This window comes from Cnephaeus nilssonii (genome assembly GCF_951640355.1).
Source record: "Cnephaeus nilssonii genome assembly, chromosome: 7".
Classification (NCBI taxonomy): domain Eukaryota; kingdom Metazoa; phylum Chordata; class Mammalia; order Chiroptera; family Vespertilionidae; genus Cnephaeus; species Cnephaeus nilssonii.
The window spans coordinates 19,355,070-19,373,910 of NC_137078.1; the positions used below are offsets into that span (position 1 = coordinate 19,355,070).

At 44.6% G+C, this 18,841-nt stretch overlaps 1 protein-coding gene across 2 annotated transcripts; it reads left to right on the forward strand.

The window, feature by feature from the left end:
* Positions 1-803: 803 nt before the first annotated feature.
* Positions 804-15,810, forward strand: PAK1IP1 (PAK1 interacting protein 1). Of its 2 annotated transcripts, none has more exons than XM_079777668.1 (10): positions 804-1,070; positions 4,699-4,864; positions 9,187-9,307; positions 9,383-9,457; positions 9,870-9,922; positions 10,517-10,662; positions 10,756-10,853; positions 13,951-14,050; positions 15,039-15,162; positions 15,315-15,810. In XM_079777668.1, the coding sequence occupies exons 1-10, from the start codon at positions 987-989 to the stop codon at positions 15,527-15,529; spliced, it is 1,182 nt and encodes a 393-aa protein (XP_079633794.1). In that variant the 5' UTR covers positions 804-986; the 3' UTR covers positions 15,530-15,810. The 2 variants fall into 2 exon arrangements, with proteins under 2 accessions (XP_079633794.1, XP_079633795.1); XM_079777669.1 differs by having other exon boundaries at positions 4,702-4,864; positions 15,315-15,809.
* The last annotated feature ends 3,031 nt before the right edge of the window (positions 15,811-18,841 follow it).

Consider the following 18,841-nt stretch of genomic DNA (forward strand, 5'->3'; position numbering starts at 1 on the left):
CTCTATCCACTGAGCCAAACCGGTTTCGGCAAGTCCAGGTGTTTATGAGACGAATGACACTCCAAGGTTTACTCTATTGGAGGTCTGTGCAACACTGTAATTTCTAACACATCCCTGAAACTCCACACCTCACGGACATTTCAAATGTAAATGAAGGTCATCTTCCTTTTATTGATGTCTGGCTTTGCACCGAACCTGCGGAGGTGGTGACACTTGGAGATTTTACTTCTGGAACGCTCACCAAGGATGGCTGCGCCTTTCTCCCTCAAGCAGTCTGTCTTCACACTTTCAGGCCCAGCGTCCTGCCCCCTCCCCAGGCTGTGCCACAGAGCTGGCCAGCTGCAGTCCCGGGGGAGGAAAGGTGTGCAGGGCGGGGCTACCTGGCCGGAAGGCGGGGAGCGGGTTTTCTGGGCCCAGACTCTCCCGCCGGCTCCGTTAACCGCGAGCCCCAAATCCCACCTCCTCTTTGCCCTGCTATGAGAAAATGTGAGGGGGAAAAAAGGCTCATTCCAGTGCTTCCTGCACAAAAAGGAAACCTACTGCCGCGTCGGTTCCAGCGCGCCACAGAGAAGCGTCACACACCAACAGCACCTTAGGTCCCGCCCAGGTCGGAAGCTGGCCCGCCCCTTCCTTAGACGTCCCGGAAGTAAGGGGCTTCCGCCAAGGATGTCCCGCCCACCCCCCTAGGACGGCCTACTTCACAGCTCCCTAGACTATGCCTGCTTACCCCGATTTTTTCCTCATAGCAATGAGAACACCTTCATGGGGCGTTCTTCCTTATTCTTCGCTTGTACGTCCCGCAGGTTAGGCGCAAAGCCAAACGGCGAGCGCGGAAACCGTGTCACGGACGCAGGCGCTTTGGCAGCCCTGCGGCCTTGACGTCTGTGTGCGCGCCGACAGCGGAAGGACCCCTTCCCCCTGCATCCGCTTTAGGCTCCGCCCCGTCCGCGGCTCGCAGGTCGCAGAAGGCGCACATGTCCTGCTGAATGGAGCTGGTCGCTGGTTGTTACGAGCAGGTCCTTTTTGGGTTCTCTGTACACCCGGAGCCCAAGGCGAGCGGCGACCACCAGGTACAAGCGGGTGCGCCGAGGGTCCCCGGCAGGTGTGGGCGGGGGAAGGTCAGGTCTTGGTTTCCTGCACGGCCGAGGTAAACGCAAAACCAGAGGTGAACACACCGTCTGATTTCGTAGGGATTAATTGACGAATCAAACTCAGGAGACTTAAGTGTAGGTTAGCTTTATAAAACATGGAGTAGGCGTCTCATAAAACGAGACACGGTCTGGTTTGGTAGATATGTCTTTTTACCACGGTACACAAAGAAAGCAGGCCTTTCTGCAAATGGGCAAATGAATCGTAGATTATAGATTTCAGGGTCGCTCTCATAAATTGACAGCCAGTTTAAGGTGTTCCCTCTTTCACTGAATTTCTGTCCTGGAGTTTTACATAATATTAGAGCTGGATCAGGATGGAATTAACTCATTATTATTGGATCTTTACTGTGGGGCCATTGCTTGCAGTGTAGGTGCAAAGAAGCCAAGGGTATATGGATCCTGCACCAGAGACCTTCCCGACATAAGCGGGAGAGGACTGGGAGACAAATGTATGGAGAGAAATTACAACAAAATATAAGTATTTTACTAGATGTATGAATAAAAAGTTAAGTAAATTGCCAGTAGTCAAACAGGAAATTGGGATATACCCAGGATTAAAAAGATCTTTTAGTTCAGCACTGTTTTTCCACTTAATCACTCCTAAGTATCTCTTCAAAACCTGTTTCATTGAGTGGTTGTTGTTGTTTCTTTAATCTTTACTGTTGAAAGTATTACCTATACCCCCCGTTGACCTCTCCTAGCCTGTCTTGCCTCCCAACCCAGGCCTTCACCACCCGATCGTCTACTGGTATGTCCATGGGTTAAGTACACACAAGTTCTTTGGTTGATTTCTTCCCACCCGCCTGTACCCGCTTTCCCTCTGAGATTCGACAGTCTGTTCCATGCTTCTGTGTCTCTGAATCTATTTGTTCATCAGTTTATTTTGTTCATTAGATTCCACATATGAGTGAGATAAAGTGATATTTGTCTTTCTCTGGTTTATTTTGCTTAGTATAATACTCTCCAGGTCCCTCCATGCTGTCTCAAAGGGTAAGAGATCCTTCTTTTTTACTGCTGCATGGTATTCCATGGTACAAATGTACCACAACTTTTTCATCCACTCGTCTGCTGATGGGCACTTTGGTTGTTTCCAGATCTTAACTATTGTAAATTGTGCTGCTATGAACATAGGAGTGCATACATTCTTTCTGATTGGTGTTTCTCGTTTTTTAGTATTTAGTTCTAGAAGTGGGATCACTGGGTCAAATGGCAGTTCCATATTTAATTTTTTGAGGGAACTCCATACTGTTTTCCATAATGGCTGCACCAGTCTGCATTCCCACCAGCTGTGTACTAGGGTTCCTTTTTCCCCACACCTTCACCAGCACTTGCCGTTTGTTGATTTGTTGAGGGTAGCCATTCTGACAGGTGTGAGGTGATACCTCATTGTCATTTTAATTTCCATCTCTGATGATCAGTGACTTTGAGCATTTTTTCATGTCTCTCCAATCTGTATGTCCACTTTGGAGAAGTGTCTATTTAGGTCCTTTGCCCATTTTTTAATTGGATTGTTTGTCTTCCTTTTGTTAAATTGTATGAGTTCCATATATATTTTGGATATTAATCCTTTATCAGATGTATCATTGTCAATTATGTTCTCCTATACAGTGGGCTCCCTTTTCCTTTTGTTGATGGTGTCTTTTGCTGTACAGAAGCTTTTTATTTTGATGTAACATGTCCTCATCAAATTGTTTATTTTTCTCCTTAGTTTCCTTTGCCCTAGGAGATGTACACTGAGTGGCCAGATTATTATGATCTCTGAACGCATAATAATCTGGCCACTCAGTGTATATCCTATATAATAAAAGGCTAATATGCAAATTGTCCCCTCGACCAGGAGTTCGACCAGCAGGCAGGCCAGCCAACCACCCATGTCCCCTCCGCCTGGCCAGGCTGGCCGGACCCCACCCGTACACGAATTCATGCACCGGGCCTCTAATACACACACACACACACACACACACACACACACACACACACACACTGAGTGAACAGATTATTATGCGTTCAGAGATCATAATAATCTGGCCACTCAGTGTATTGTTAATCATTGAGTGCTTCTTAATGGAGAAGTCAAGGTGTTAGTCTTGAATTAACCAGAAAATGCGAAGTATGTGACTTGACTAATTGCTTTTGTTTACTTTGTTTTCTATTCTGGTTATTAATATGCCTTTGGCTGAAAGGTGACATGTTTGAATATTTAAAGATGGTGCTACTGATTGTGTTCTCTTTGTAATATTGCTTACCATGTTCCAGACAATCCTCTGAGGCTCACAGCAGTCCTCTGAGGCAGATAAGAGTTATACCCATGTTACAGATGAGGAACCTGACATTGAGATGATTAACTGACTTGCTCAAGGTCACACAGTAGCCTGGGACTTAAATCCCCAGCTGTCTCTGATACTTGAAGCTCTTAACCATTACCCAATACTGCTTCTACACCTAGACCAGGCGTCCTCAAACTACGGCCCGCGGGCCACATGCGGGTGTTTTTGCCTTTTTGGTTTTTTTATTTCAAAATAAGATATGTGCAGTGTGCATAGGAATCTGTTCATAGTTTTTTTTTAAACTATAGTCCGGCCTTCCAACGGGCTGAGGGACAGTGAACTGGCCCCCTGTTTAAAAAGTTTGAGGACCCCTGGCCTAGACAGACAATAACAACATTTCTTCTGTAATACGGACTGGCAAAGGTTATTCTTTTATTTATGGTCACAGTAGCCTCCCCAGGAATGTGTGTCTTTACTCAAAAGAGGCTCCCTGGTTTTTTATTGATGGAAGACTATCACTGTAGTTACTTAAGATTTAATTTGCAATAACACATTATAAATATATTCAAAGAAACTTGGTGGTTTTTTTTTTTTTCCTTCCTTGGTTTGTTTTAGTAATACTTCTTGATGAGTCTTCTTTAATTTGAGAAGTGTATGTGCATGTATTTAAGTGTAGAGTTCTTGAAATCTCATCATTGGTCAATATCTAGGGCTTATTTTAGTACTAATGGAAACATACTATTAATCTTTTTTATTTTTTCTTTTAGGACTTGTGATTATAGTTATCTCTGTGCAACATTTTATTAGTTTGTTTCTCCCACAGGAATGGCAGCTCCATTAGAAAAAGGATTTTCATTTCTTGTGTTCACTGCTATATATCAACTGTCCAAAATGGTGCCAGGCTCATAGGAGTCACTTAGTTTTTGAGTGAATAAATTCAAATCAAAATTGAACATTTGAATGAATGAACAGTATTTACTTAAATATATGTAAGTTTAATAAGGAGTTAAGGATTTAGCTGGGAACTTAAAGTTCCTATAGTCCACTCTTCATAACTGTTTTGGAATCATGATACTCATCATTACAGTCCTATCTTCTTATTTTATCTTCCTTATTCAATTATCAGGTTCTTTGTTTTAATCTACCTATCATTGCATAGCTTTTTCTCCATTTGTAAGATCTATGGGTAGTTTTCAAGAATGTGGAATCACTTATCTGTTTCTAGAGAACTATGATGAGATTGTGACATGGATTGATTGTATGTATGTTTTACTCTTCAGCAGAAATGGACTCCTGTGGCTGACTTCACGCACCATGCCCACACGGCCTCTTTGTCAGCGGTGGCTGCAAATAGTCGTTTTGTAGTCACTGGGAGCAAAGATGAAACAATTCATATTTATGACATGAAAAAGAAGATAGACCATGGGGCCCTAGTGCATCACAATGGTAAGAAATTATATCCTTCAAGACAATAATGTTGAGGTATTATCACTTTACAGTTTGACTTTAGTTGCACAATTCATTAAGCAGATTCTGTACTAGGAAATACAGAAATGAAAAACAATGTGGTCCTTTGTCCTTAAGTTGTTCACAGTCTGTATTGAGAGACAGAAGGGAAGCGGTTAACTCATTTCTGGTGGGGGAGAGGGGAGTGAAGGGAAGGAGGAAATGAATTTTCACTGAAAACTTCCTTAAAAAAGAAATAACAGTTGTTAGCCAGGTGAAGTTTGCAAAGAGGGAGGCATTCCTGGCAGAGCAGGCAGCATGAGGAGCACAAGTAGCAGCATCATGTTGATAGCTAACCTGACTGAAGGGGTAGATGCACCCAGCAGTGTGCCTCAAAGGCACAGTCCTGTTTTCAGTTTATAGAAGAGAAAACCTTGGTTCAAAGATGTTACATGACTTGCCCAAGGTCACAATACAGTGGAACTAGTTGAACCTGGTTCTAGAGCCCACGTTTTTAATCACTAGTGTGCATGGGAAACTGCAAGCAGGTCAATATTACAAGAAGGATAAAATGAAGGTTGGGGTGGCTGGAGAAGTAGATGGGGCCAGATCCTGGTGTTCCTTGAGAGGAGGAGGTTATGGATTGAATGGGAGGGAGGTGTGATCTCAGTTTGAGGAAAGTGCTGGCAGTTTGGATATGAAAGAGGTGCTGACTAAGAACAAGCAAAAGGACTGATGAGAGCTGCCCAGTTGAATTCTGAGGCTGTGATTTGGTAACATCACTGCAGTAAGCTACAGGCATTTCTGTAGAGGAAGGCAAGTTATTTGGTTTGTGCAATAGAAGGAATTGATTTTGGTGAAAGGATAGTTTAGGTTGTCAGCTTAGGGAAAATGGTTTGTTAAGCGTCTGCAGATCTCTGAACTAAGAAAGCAGGCGGAGTGTGAGTGATGGAAGGCATGAAAGGGCTGGAAAGATGTGAGTTGGGGTCAGAGAATAGAGTCTTAGAGTTCAAGAGTTCTGATGTGGAGCAGCTCTAGGTGGCAGCAGTGTTTAGGCTGTGGATGTGAGGGACTAAAATACAGAGAAGGCAAAGGTCACTAAACTTGAAGAAGTCATGGTTGGGTTTTCCATACAGATAGTGCAGTTGCCCAGGATAGTGGCAAGATCAAGCAATAGAAAGACTGAACAGGTCATTTATTTTCTCAGTATTGAACATTACACTGAGTTGCCAGATTATTATGATCTCTGAATGCATAATAATCTGGCCACTCAGTACACACACACACACACACACACACACACACACACACACACACTAGAGGCCCGATGCACAAAATTCGTGCACGGGGGTGGGGGTGTCCCTCAGCCCAGCCTGCACCCTCTCCAATCTGGGATCCCTCTCACAATCCAGGACTGCTGGCTCCCAACTGCTTGCCTGCCTGCCTTCCTGATTGCCCCTAACTGCTTCTGCCTGCCAGCCTGATCACCCCCTAACCACTCCCCTGCCAGCCTGATTGATGTCTAACTGCTCCCCTGCCAGCCTGTTTGCCCCAACTTTCCTCCTCTGCCGGCCTGGTCACCCCTAACTGCCCTCCCCTGCAGGCTTGATCGCCCCCAACTGCCGTCCCTTGCAGGCCTGGTCCCTCCCAACTGCCCTCCCCTGCTGGCCATCTTGTGCCCACCTGGGGGCAGCCATCTTGTGTGTTGGAGTGATGATCAATCTGCATATTGCTCTTTTATTAGATAGGATAGAGGCCTGGTGCATAGGTGGGGGCCGGCTGGTTTGCCCTGAAGGGTGTCCCGGATCAGGGTAGGGGTTCCCTTGGGGCGTGGGGTGGCCTGGACGAGGGGCCTGTGGTGGTTTGCAGGCCGGCCACGCCCCCCAGCGACCCAAGCGGAGGCCCTGGTATCTGGGGTTTATTTATCTTCTACAATTGAAACTTTGTAGCCTGGAGCAGAGCCAAGCCTTCTGCTCCCTCCAAGTCGGCAGCTATTTCTTTTGTGATTTATGTATCTTCTATAATTGAAACTTTGTAGCCTTAAGCGGAGGCCTGGGCAGGCCAGGGTGTGCGGAAAGCTTGGCTTCCTCCATTGCCGGGGGCAACCCTAGCCTCCTGTTCTTCCAGCTCCATGGCTGCTGTCATTTCTATTGTCATGTATTTAACTTCTATCATTGAAACTTTGTAGCCTTAAGTGGAGGCCTGGTCCGGCCAGGGTGTGCGGAAAGCTTGGCTTCCTCCATTGCCGGGGAAACCCAAGCCTCCCTCCTGCTCTCAGTGGCTGCAGCCATCTTTGTTGGGGTTAATTTGCATACTCTCTCTGATTGGCTAGTGGGCGTGGCTTGTGGGTGTAGCAGAGTGATGGTTTATTTGCATATCACTCTTTTATTAGATAGGATATATTAATTAGAGGCCTGGTGCATGAATTTGTGCATGGGTGGGGTCCGGCCAGCCTGGCCAGGGGGAGGGGACATGGGCAGTTGGCCGGCCTGGCTGCTGGTTGAATTCCTGGTCTAGGGGACAATTTGCATATTAGCCTTTTATTATATAGGATATACGCTGAGTGGCCAGATTATTATGCGTTCAGAGATCATAATAATCTGCCCACTCAGTGTATATTCTATTTTCATTGCATTTTCCCAGAAGACAAGGAATGATGGGTTCAACATGTATTCAAGAAAAGGGAATGGAAAGGAAGAATTCAAATTAGTGGAATCAGATGATATGTACTTAGTTTAAGGAAACTCAGCCAAGGAAGTTGGTTTCCTGCAATTAAGATAGGTACCCTTTTTCCTATCCTTTCTTCATATATTTTAGAAGTTCCACCAAAGCATTGGAATCTAGTAATAAATTTGGAGTGATCAATTTCTGTCTTAAATTAGGTAGGCCTTAGCTACTTTGACAAGTGTCTTTTCAACAAAAGCTAGGCTTTGAGTCATTTCGACAAATATTTCTTTTCCTCTCTGTCTTCTGAATCCAGGTTATATAAGGAAGGCTTCTCTCTTTCTAAGGCTTGGAAGAAGTAATTTAAACAAAACCCGTCTGTCCAAACCCATCGGTACAGGTATTCAACAATAAGAAAAGGACTTCCTTAGGTGAATGAAGTAGGACCCCTAGTTTCCTATTTTCCTCATATAAATTCTGGTTTGCTGCCAGTTGATATTACATAAGTTCTTTACCAGGGAGCAGAAGGAGTAGAAGATGTGGGAAAGCAAAATATCCAGAGTAAGAAATAGGATAATAGAGAAACAGGAAAACACCGGCAAAGGTAGCTAAAGCCTCCCACTTTGAGAAGGTGGTGTGTGAGCCCATGTAGTCTTAGTGCGGGAAGGTGGGGTGGTGGTACAGAGTTATTCCTCAGAGACTTTTGGCTCTTTCCATCTTAGGGCAACGTGCAGGATTGACCAGGAGGTGTGCAGATGAACAGTAGTGGCCCAGGGGTTCACATTCTCATTCCATAAATGACAAAGCAGTAAATATTTAGGCTTGTGGCCATATGGTATCTGTTACAATTACTCACCTCTGCCATTGTAGCGCCAAAGCAGCCATAGGTGTCTTATAGCAGAATGAGGAAGGCTGTGTTCCAGTAAAACTGCATTTACTCAAACTCCTCCGGCCAGATTTGGGCTGCTGACCCCTGAGCTATAGGGAAGTTAAGCTGGCTGACACAAGCTTCAAAGGATAGGGAATTTTACTTGAGGGTAAATGTATAATGGCATGGACTGCTTTGGGGAGCTAGAGGAATGTTGGGTTATTCCATCAATTCACCCCCTTCAGCCTTTTGATATTTGAACTATGGGAGGAGATAGAGGGCGTAGTGGAGGAGTGTAACATTTAAGTTCTTATGACAGTGAATGAGAACTGTATAGAAGTCAGGTCAGAAACAACTCTGCAGTGATAATAGCATTGTGGATGATTGGGCAGCAGACAATTTAGCAAGTAGAAGTCATATGCTGTATTAGTATATCTCAGCTTGTTCCCACAGGTTAGCTGTTAGATGGTTAGTTTTGTTTAGCTCTTCAAACATTCTTACCAGCTGTCTTCTAAATTTATGATGATGGGAATGTAGAGCAAAAAAGTGAACTAGTCAGTTCAAATATACTAGTATATCTACAACTAGAAAAACTCTGCTGAAAATATTTGTATAGGCTTGAAACTATTATATTAAAAAAATTAATTTTTCCACAAGTTGTTATGGTTTAATTCAGTAATACTTACATTGGATGTTTTACTTACCACAATATGGCCTTCAAACCAGAAGTGGATTTGCATTCAAAATATTAATTTTGAATATTAATTTTGCCTATTTTGTTTTTCCACAGGCACAATAACTTGCCTGAAATTCCACGGCAACAGGCACTTAATTAGTGGGGCGGAAGACGGACTCATTTGTGTCTGGGATGCAAAGAAATGGGAGTGCCTGAAGTCGATGAAGGCGCACAAGTGAGTCCTGCCCTTTCTGGTTGGCGGTCTCCAGGTGCCAGTCAAGTTGGGGGCTAACTGTTGGTTTCCTTTTAGAGGACATGTGACCTTTCTTTCTGTTCACCCATCTGGCAAGTTGGCCCTCTCTGTGGGGACAGATAAGACATTAAGGTAAGTCATTAATGCCCAAGAGCATCTCTACTTAGTTGTAGTCTTTGCTCTCCAAGTACAACAGGAACCCAAAAAATATTGTGATATAAGGAAAGGTTGAAAGCTAGTGAACGTTTTCATAATGGGAGGGAAAAGTGACAAGCTCTCTGTTCAAACATATACATTACCTTTCAGTCATTGTAGGCTGAAGTGAAGAGGAGCGTGGTCCTGAAAAGAAATGTTTTAGGAAGTGAAACCTCTTGAAACTATATTAAAGGGATGTAGGAATACCCCTTTGCTATAGGAAAGATGGCCATTCTTCTGAATAGCCACGTGTTTAGTAAATTGTCATTTGAGTAAGTCTTCATTATGCTTACCTTTATATTTAGTAAGAGTTACTGATCGTGCCATAAGTGAGCTTCTTGTTTTACAGAACATGGAATCTTGTGGAAGGAAGATCGGCATTCATAAAAAATATAAAACAGAGTGAGTATTTTTGTTTGGAATGTGGAATGTGAATACACAAACACATTAGTCTTTGCCTGCTTGATGGTGGTTACCTCTGAGAGCAAATGTTTTGGGTTACTTGCTTTCTTCATTTTATTTATTTATTTTTATTTTTATTTTATTTTATTTTATTGATTTCAGAGAGGGAGAAAGAGATAGAAACATCAGTTGCTAAGAGAGAATCATGGATCGGCTGCCTCCTGCATGCCCCCTACTGGGGATCAAGCCCGCAACCTGGGCATGTGCCCTTGACTGGAATCAAACCTGGGACCCTTCAGTCCGCAGGCCGATGCTCTATCCACTGAGCCAAACCGGCTAGGGCTGCTTTCTTCATTTTAGATTGAGATTCCTGTGGCTCTGCCACCTACTAGCTCTCTAACCTTGAATGATTCTTTGAACTGAGTTCATGGTCTAAATTTGAACCCCCAAAATATGCATCATAAGTTAGTTGTGAGTGTTCAGCAGCATAATGGATGTGAAAATGTGCATTATAAATATTTGCTACTTTTATTATTACTCTGATCATTTATTTTTTACTTATGAAATGAAAAGGTTTTGTTTTTTAACTTACAGATGCTCACATCGTAGAATGGTCCCCAAGAGGAGAGAAATATGTAGTTGTCATACTGAATAAAATAGATGTCTATCATCTTGACACAGCAGCTGTTAGTGGCACCATCACAAACGAAAAGAGAGTATCTTCTGTTACGTTTCTTTCAGTAAGTAATCAGAATCAGTGGTGGACGTTTAGTGTGTATGTGATGGTCTGAATTGTTTGATATTCTGGATATTATTCTTTTTCTCTCTCTTAGGAGTCTGTCCTTGCAGTGGCTGGAGATGAAGAAGTTGTAAGGTTTTTTGACACTAATTCATTAATGTGCCTCTGTGAATTTAAAGCTCATGAAAACAGGTATTTTTTAACCAATTTATTGTGTGTATGTGTACAGCCTCAACAAATATTATATGCAGTAGTTTCATAAAGGGGCATATATGTTTTATGAACAATTGCAGAGATATATGTATCTGCATATATATATATATACATACATATATATATATATATATATATATATATATATATATATATATGAGTCTGAGAGGATGATGGAAGTGTCTTCGTGGCCTTCTTAAATGCAGAAGTGGTAAAGTTGTTAGGGTCGCCAAAGGAGGGACGCATGAGGCCAAAGTGGTAAGGGATTATAAATTTACTAGCGTTCCCGTTGCAGGAAAAATCCTGCAATAGGGTTTCCTGCTGCACTCTACCCCGCCCCGCCTCAGCTCCTCCCTTGTCCCCTGGCCCGCCTTCTCCGCCAGCCCGCCCCACCTCCACTCCTCCCTTGTCCCCCGGCCCGCCTTCTCCGCCAGCCCGCCCCGCTCTCCTTCCTTCTCCCCCGGCCCCACCTCCGCTCCTCCCTTTTCCTCCCCCCGGCTTGCTTGCTTCTCCACAGCTTTGCTCCCTTCAGCATCTCTTGGCTTCTTTCTACGCTGTCTTGATATGCAAATTAGCTGCCATCTTTGTTGGGGTAATTTGCATACTCATCCTGATTGGTTGGTGGGCGTGGCTTGGGCGTAGCGAAGGTGCGGTCAATTTGCATATTTGTCTATTATAAGGTAGGATTAGCACATGGGCTGAGTCCCAAAATGGCGCCAGCCCCCAAAGACGGGGCGTCAGAGGGTTTTAAAGGACCCTAGGTGGGCTTTCTCTGGGCAGAGAATTCTCTGTCCAGGTGTGGATTCTGGGAAACTCCGGAGGGGAGAGATAATGGTCTTAGCAAGTGGAATGTGTTCTAAGCAGGTGGAATGTCCATTGTGAAGTCCCATGGGGGGGGTATTGATTCTATTATTTAATCAGACCTAACAGTTGACATCAGGACTAGTCACTCGCACAAGATACTTTTTCAATAATTTCATTAGTCTTGGTGCCTATCAACCGTATTTGAATAGGGAAAAATAATTAAACAATCTGAGCTTTGCCCCTGACAACTCTTATCTTTTTACTTTATTCCCCTTGTCCACATCTTCCCTCTTTATACCCCAGTTGTTTTTCCTTCAGAAGAAATACTGGGCATTATAGACTTCTGTTTTGTGTCAGTCTCTTACCTCATACTGCTCACTGTATTTCTAGGGATAGACTCTGAGTCTCAGAGTAAATAGTTAAGTGACTTTGCTATTACTCTTGGGGCCTGAAGTCAACCATATTTTCACTGTTAGCTACTGGAGGTGGGATCCAAACCCGGTTCTATCTGACTCTGCCCCTGCTTTTCCCATTATAATTTTGAAAAAGGTGATAATGTAAAGAGTTATACTTTAATATGCTTCATTTGTATGTTCTACATCTTAAGTAAGTCTTGGTTCTTATTTTCAAAGTAATAGGTTTTAAGAGATCTCTTTATAAATATAGTACTCAGAATACTGTGATCACTATACAGGCCTAGCTGACATCAGGAAAGGGGGAGTGGGACCCTAGGGATGAAAAAGGAACTATTTTTTAAAATGTATTTTTATTGACTTCAGAGAGGACGGGAGAGGGAGAGAGAGATAGAAACATCAACGATGAGAGAGAATGGTTGATCGGCTGCCTCCTGCAGGCCCCACTAAGGATCCAGCCCGCAACTCAGGCATGTGCCTCCGACCAGAACCAAACCCTGGACCCTTCAGTCCGCAGGTCGACGCTCTATCCACGGAGCCAACCCGGCTAGGGCAGGAACTGTTTTTAAAAAGAGGAGAGAACTGCTATCACCGTGGCTCTGAGTAGAGAAAGAGCCTGGTGTATTTCAGGAACAGATAGAAGGCCCGTGTTATTAGGTCACAGTGAGCCAAATGGTACACGGCATTGGGGGATGTGGGGAAGACTTTGAATTTTATATTAAATGCCTTTTAGATTTTGTTGTGTTTATTTCTTATTATGGAAAAATTTAAAGGCAGATAAACCATTTTAAGGAAGCAGCTGCTATAGACTGACCACCCAGCTTCAGCAGTTGTCAGTCTTGCTTCCTAAATATCCCCAACAACTTCCTCCTTTCCTGTGTTATTTTAATGCAGATCTTAGCTTTGTAGAATTTTAAGCCTGGGAGTAACATGATTTGATTGCATTTTTAAAATTTGTTATGGGGGCCTGGCCAGTGTTGCTCAGTGGCCAGTGTTGCTCAGTGGTTGAGCATTGACCTATGAGCCAGGTCATGGTTCGATTCCCGGTCGGCACATGCCTGGGTTGTGGGCTTGGTCCCCTGTGGGGGGGGGGGGGGGCATGTAGGAGGCAGCCGATCAATGATTTGCATCATTGATGTTTCTGTCTCCCTCTCCCTTCTTCCTCTCTGAAATCAATAAAAATATGTTTTTTTAAAAATTATTAGGGGGCAAAAATGAAAGCAGAGAGGCCAACTAGGCTACTTCATAATTCAGGAAAAAATGATAGTACCTTTAATAGGGGATTTCTATGTTTTAATTAGCTGGGCATTTGTGAAATTCCCGAGGTCACCGGAGGAATCCCTCCTGATTTGGCAAATTAGACTAGGGATGGTGGCACTGGAATGACAGGAATGGATATACAGGAGGAAGTTTTGATTCATCTTTTGTCTCACTTTTCTCTCTGTACTGAATGTGTAGTTTCTTGAGGAGAGGGGCTTTAATATCTTTATCTCCTTTGTGATAACCTGATTAAAGTTCTTTTTTAATTGATAGAGAAGAAGGGGGAGAGATAGAAAAAGAGAAACATCACTGGTTGCCTGCTGCACGTGCCTTGACCATAAATTGAGCCTCCACCTTTTGGTGCATGGGATGACGCTCCAACTAACTGGGCCACACCAGCCATGGCTTTTCAACTTTTTTAAAGATATGATTAACCATCAGTTTTGTCTTAGAATTTAGACCCTGAAAAATGACTCACCGACTCATGGGAAGTACAGTGTAGTTCTTGAAAAATCAAGAGCCTGTGTGTGTAGAAGCTTATAACAGTATCACATTATTTGAAGAAAGGATCATTTATGGTGTTCATGTTTCTATTCTAGGGTAAAAGACATGTTCAGTTTTGAAATTCCGGAGCATCATGTTATTGTTACAGCATCAAGTGACGGTTTCATCAAAATGTGGAGGCTTGCACAGGATAAGGTCCGTGCCGTAGCACACTATACATGCACTTCAATGCAAGTCTTACTGTCAGTGTTGCCTGGAGTTAAATGAGATAGAATTTTTCCTTAAGGGGCATAGACAGAGATCTTTAAGCTTTCTAAATCTCTTCCAGGCGTGGGTGATATTCATGGTTTTAAAGTTAGGGTTCCACAGAGCTGCCTCGGGGAGGGCACTGGTGAGTCTGAGCTGGCAGGATCCCAGAACTCCTGCTTTTTCAAAGAAGTGCTGCTTTCTTCTTTTTCGTATATTGATTTTTCTTTGTAAAATTTCATTAGATGAAATACTGCCAATACTGGGGGGAGGGGGAGAGGGGAGGAAATTCCTGATTAATGATGGAACCAATAGTAGTTTTATATATATAAAATTATATATATATAAATTTTTTTAATTGATTTCAGAAAGGAAGGGAGAGAGAGAAAGAGATAGAAACATCAATGATGAGAGAAAATCGTTTATTGGCTGCCTCCTGCACGCCCCTCACTGGGGATCAAGCCCACAACCAGGCATGTGCCCTTGACCAGAATCGAACCTGAGACCCTTCAGTCCACAGGCTGATGCTCTATCCACTGAGCCAAACCAGCTAGGGCCCAACAGTAGTTTAGAATCAGATCTTGGAAAATTAAATTCCCTTCAATGGTCTCCCTCTCAGAGACAGTCTTGGTTTATTATTCTGTGAATATGGTCTGTTAAGTGCCTACTTGGTACAAAGTTATTTGTTAAAACCTGGAAATGAACAAGAGATGGTCCTGGCTCGTTCCTCGGTGAACTTACAGTTTCTGAGTTGTCACAATTGGCTCTGGGAAGGCATAGTCAAGCCAGTCATGAATCCAGTTAATAGATTTCTTCTAAACAGCATATTTTATTCTCCAAGAAAATACAATGTTTTAAGTTAAGGAGTTGCTTATGGAAAAAGAAAGGTAATTATTTAAAATTCCCCTATGTTACAAATTTTTCTTGCTTATTTCAGAAAATTCCCCCATCTTTACTTTGTGAAGTAAATACTAACGCCAGGCTGACGTGCCTTGGAGTGTGGCTAGACAGCGTGACAGACACGAAAGAAAGCGTCCCTCCCGCTGCAGAGCCTTCTGCTGGTAAATGAAATGGTTCATTTTTTAAAAATGGGTAATCTGTTACCTTTGAATTATTGAAGTGAAGGAGATCAGATAACTTCACTTTATTGTCAGCCTGTGATTTTTCCAAAAGGGGATAAACAATCTTAAATGCACTATCTCTTGTGTTTTAGTAAGGAAAGAACAACCCAAAGGCAGCAAAAAGGAATCAGGTGGTGCGGTGCAGGAAGAAGCAAGGCAGTCAAAACCTAACACGAAGAAGCGTGGTTTAACTGGGGTCAGTGAGGAGCCAACCAAAGGAAGAGGCCTGGTGGCAGCCAAGAAGAGGCGAGTGGGAGGAATGTTGGAAAAGAAGAGAAAAAAGAAGAAAATAAGAGTAATGCAGTGAATCCCAAGTTTCTCCTAAGAGAAAAACTTTTTAGATGGACTTGTTCTTTTCATATGTACTAATCCCTCCCTTCCCCCCCTCTTGCAAAAACTAGGAATGTCCTCTTTTGGAGAAAATGTACAGCTCTAAAAAAAAAAAAGAATCACTAAAACTCAGTTTTTTGTTGTTGTTTTTTAAAAGAGTGCCAAAACATTTTCGTAGGAAATATATATCATGATATATATTATGTTAATGTGGAATATAATTTTTACTTTTGTGCAAAGCAAATAAAGATCTTTCTCAAAATAATGTAGCTTAAAATAACACAAAATCTTGAACGCATTCTTTCCCGGAGTTAGATACGAGAGTTGTTTTTTAGATTGCTCACTTAAATTGGGGGAGAATGAAAAAACTGCCTTATTTCAAAGGGTTCTAGAAATTTTGATGTAGATTTTGTTCATTTTAGAGCAGAAAAATGACATATCCAGGTGGGGTTTTTGTCCGATTTCAGGCCATCAAAAAAATTCGTTTAATTCTGTTAATCTAAGAAGTAGTTTTAAATTCAGCCTTTGATTATGTCATAATCTTTTATTCTTTCCTCATAGATTACTGGGTATTTTGAAGACACATTAATAGGGGATCTCTGTGTTTTAATTAGCTGGGCAGTTGTAAAATACCTGAGGCCACCAGAGGAATCCCTCCTGATTTGGCAAATTAAGGTATCGGACACTTGGACCCTGGAAGTGCCATTCCATCGGAGGAAATCATCTAGGAAATGAGCCAGTTGGGTGTCTGACATTTCAGTCTACCTCTGTTAACTTATTTTAGGCCTATAAACAAAGAGGAATACAAATTAGGATTTTTTTGTTTTTAAAACTTTAAGAGCAGTTTTAGGGTTATACAACTGAGAGGAAGGTACAGATATTTCCCAATACCCCTGCCTACACACATGCATAGGCCCTACCATTATCAGCATCACTCATCACAAGAATAGTATAAATTTTACCAAGGATTAATCTATGTTGACACATCATAATCAAGTTTTAACTTGGGGATCACTCTTGGTGTACATTCTGTGGGCTTGGACAAATATATAATAGCATATCAAAATTTACAAAGTATTTCACTGCTCTAAAACAACTGTCCTGCCTAGTCATCTATCACCTCTGATAATCATTGATATTTTATGTCTCCAGAGTTTTGCCTTTTCCATAATGTCATAGTTAGAATCATACAGTATTGTAGCCTTTTCAGATTGGCTTCTTCCATCTATATATATATCTTACCTTATAATAGAGAAACGTGCAAATTGACCGCACCTCCGCTATGCCCACGATTGGGCCGGCAGGAGGCTGGGGGCGGGACTTCGGGTGGCATATCCACCCTTGAGAAGATCAAGATGGCGGTGCCCAGTGGCCGGGCCCATGCCGCCGCTCCCGGGGGTGCCTGGGGCGATCGGCACCCTGGGGGGCGTGGTCGGCCCCTCCCAGGGGTCCCAGGGGGCGATCGGCCACCTGGGGGGGCGTGGCCGTGCCCATCCCACCGCTCCCGGGTGTCCCAGGGGCCGAGGCTTTCCGGGCCTTGGGCACCAGCGGGGAGCCTGCACCAATCGCAGGAAACCACTGGGGGTCGGCTCCTGTGATCGGTAGCAGGGACGCTGGGTGCGGCGAGCCCAAGGCCAGGAAAGCCTGGGGCGGAGGCTTTCCCGGCCTTGGGCACCAGTGGGCAGCCTGCACCGATCGCAGGAAACCACTGGGGGTCGGCTCCTGCGATCCTTAGCAAGGATGTTGGGTGCCGCCACCGCCCGGGGCCAAGCCCCGACCCTGAAAAAGGCAGAAGGCGGTGGCCACAGCCAAGGCCTGGGTCCCTGGTGCCGGCAGAAAACTGGTGCAGGCAGCCAAGTGAATGAAGGTCTATTGCACGAATGAATCTTCGTGCAAACGGGCTACTAGTATATATATAAAAAGGCAGTGACCTTGACCACCCATCGACCAGACGCTCAACGCAGGAGCTGCCCCCTGGTGGTCGGTGCATGGCCCTCCCACAGTGGTAGCAACCGCTCAGAGGGCAGGTCCATAGCCACTGGGCTGACCAGGCTGATCCGCACAGGCTGCCCCGACCAGTGCACAAATCACAGCACTAAAAGCTGGCCCTTACTAAGCACCGTCCTTGTGGTGGGCGAAGGCCGCATACTCCACGGAATCTCAGATAATCCCAGAACCCGCCTCACAGGGCTGATCTAAGGGTTTCTCTTCATAGCTTTCAGAATGGAATGAGATCATCAGCTTTTAAATAGTTGAGGGAAAACACACACTGCTCCTTTTTCATTCTCTTCCTCCCCCTTCTTGCAAGAAAAGGAACAACTGGCTCCCAAGGCCCCGCCCTGAGCCTGTGCCGAGAGCTCACGGGCCCTCAGCTCCAAGTGAGGCTGCCTTCCAATGGCCTTTACACCTAACGCCGCTGCCTGAGCATCTTACTCAACCGTGTCACTGACTGAGCACCGGTGCCCGGGTGCTCACAGAGCAGCAGGGAGCCAGCCGCCCTGTCCTACGGAGCATGCGTTCCACCAGGGGAGGCTTCTGTGTCAGGAGCAGACTGAGGGGGGAGAGGAAGCAGGGAGACAGCAGGAGGCGACAGCACCCTCCCCGAGGGCGATGCGGAGACAGGGGAAACTGGCAGCCGAGGTGGCAGCTTTGGGGTGTGCTGGAGGGAAGCCTGAGCACAAGGAACGATGTGGGGGGAAGGGGCAGGAGGCCCCATGCTCCGCTCGGCCCCTGGGAAGGCAGGGTCTCCGGCAGCTGCTGGCTGGGGGCCGTCTGTTTGGAGGCTCTGACTGTAAAACCCAGACCTTAGTTTGAGCTCCACACGAGGGACGTGGAATGTTCATGACCAGCCTCCCACCCTGAGGTCCAGGAGGCGGGCCATTCCCCGCTGGCTGCCCTATCCCTCCATGCCCCGCCCCCCAAGCTCTCTTCAGTGATGACAGGTGCTTATTGGAAACAAGCAAATGGTTTTCTTTTTGGTAAAACAACAAAACAGAATGTGCAGTATTATGGAAAGCAAACATTGAAAACTAGGAAAATGAAGCCCCCTTGTGGACACACAGATCAGCTGTGCCCGGAACCCGGTCACAGGTGACACAAAAGGGCTCAGGGGCCAATGCAAAGGGCTTGCCCAGGTGGTCCGACTCCAATCCCAGACTCCAGTTTCCAGGACAGAGAGGATCCCGCACCACAGAACAGAACGGCGGAGACCAGCCCCAAGTCCCGCGGCCTAAGGCAATGCCTGTGGTGCTTCTGGAGAAAGAAACGCTCCTGAGACGCTGGGACAGGG

Coding starts and splice junctions, on each gene's coding strand:
- PAK1IP1 (XM_079777668.1), top strand. CDS start 987: ATGGAGCTGGTCGCTGGTTGTTACGAGCAGGTCCTTTTTGGGTTCTCT. Junction 9,923..10,516: donor CATAAAAAATATAAAACAGA/GTGAGTATTTTT, acceptor TTTAACTTACAG/ATGCTCACATCGTAGAATGG. Junction 10,663..10,755: donor CTTCTGTTACGTTTCTTTCA/GTAAGTAATCAG, acceptor TCTCTCTCTTAG/GAGTCTGTCCTTGCAGTGGC.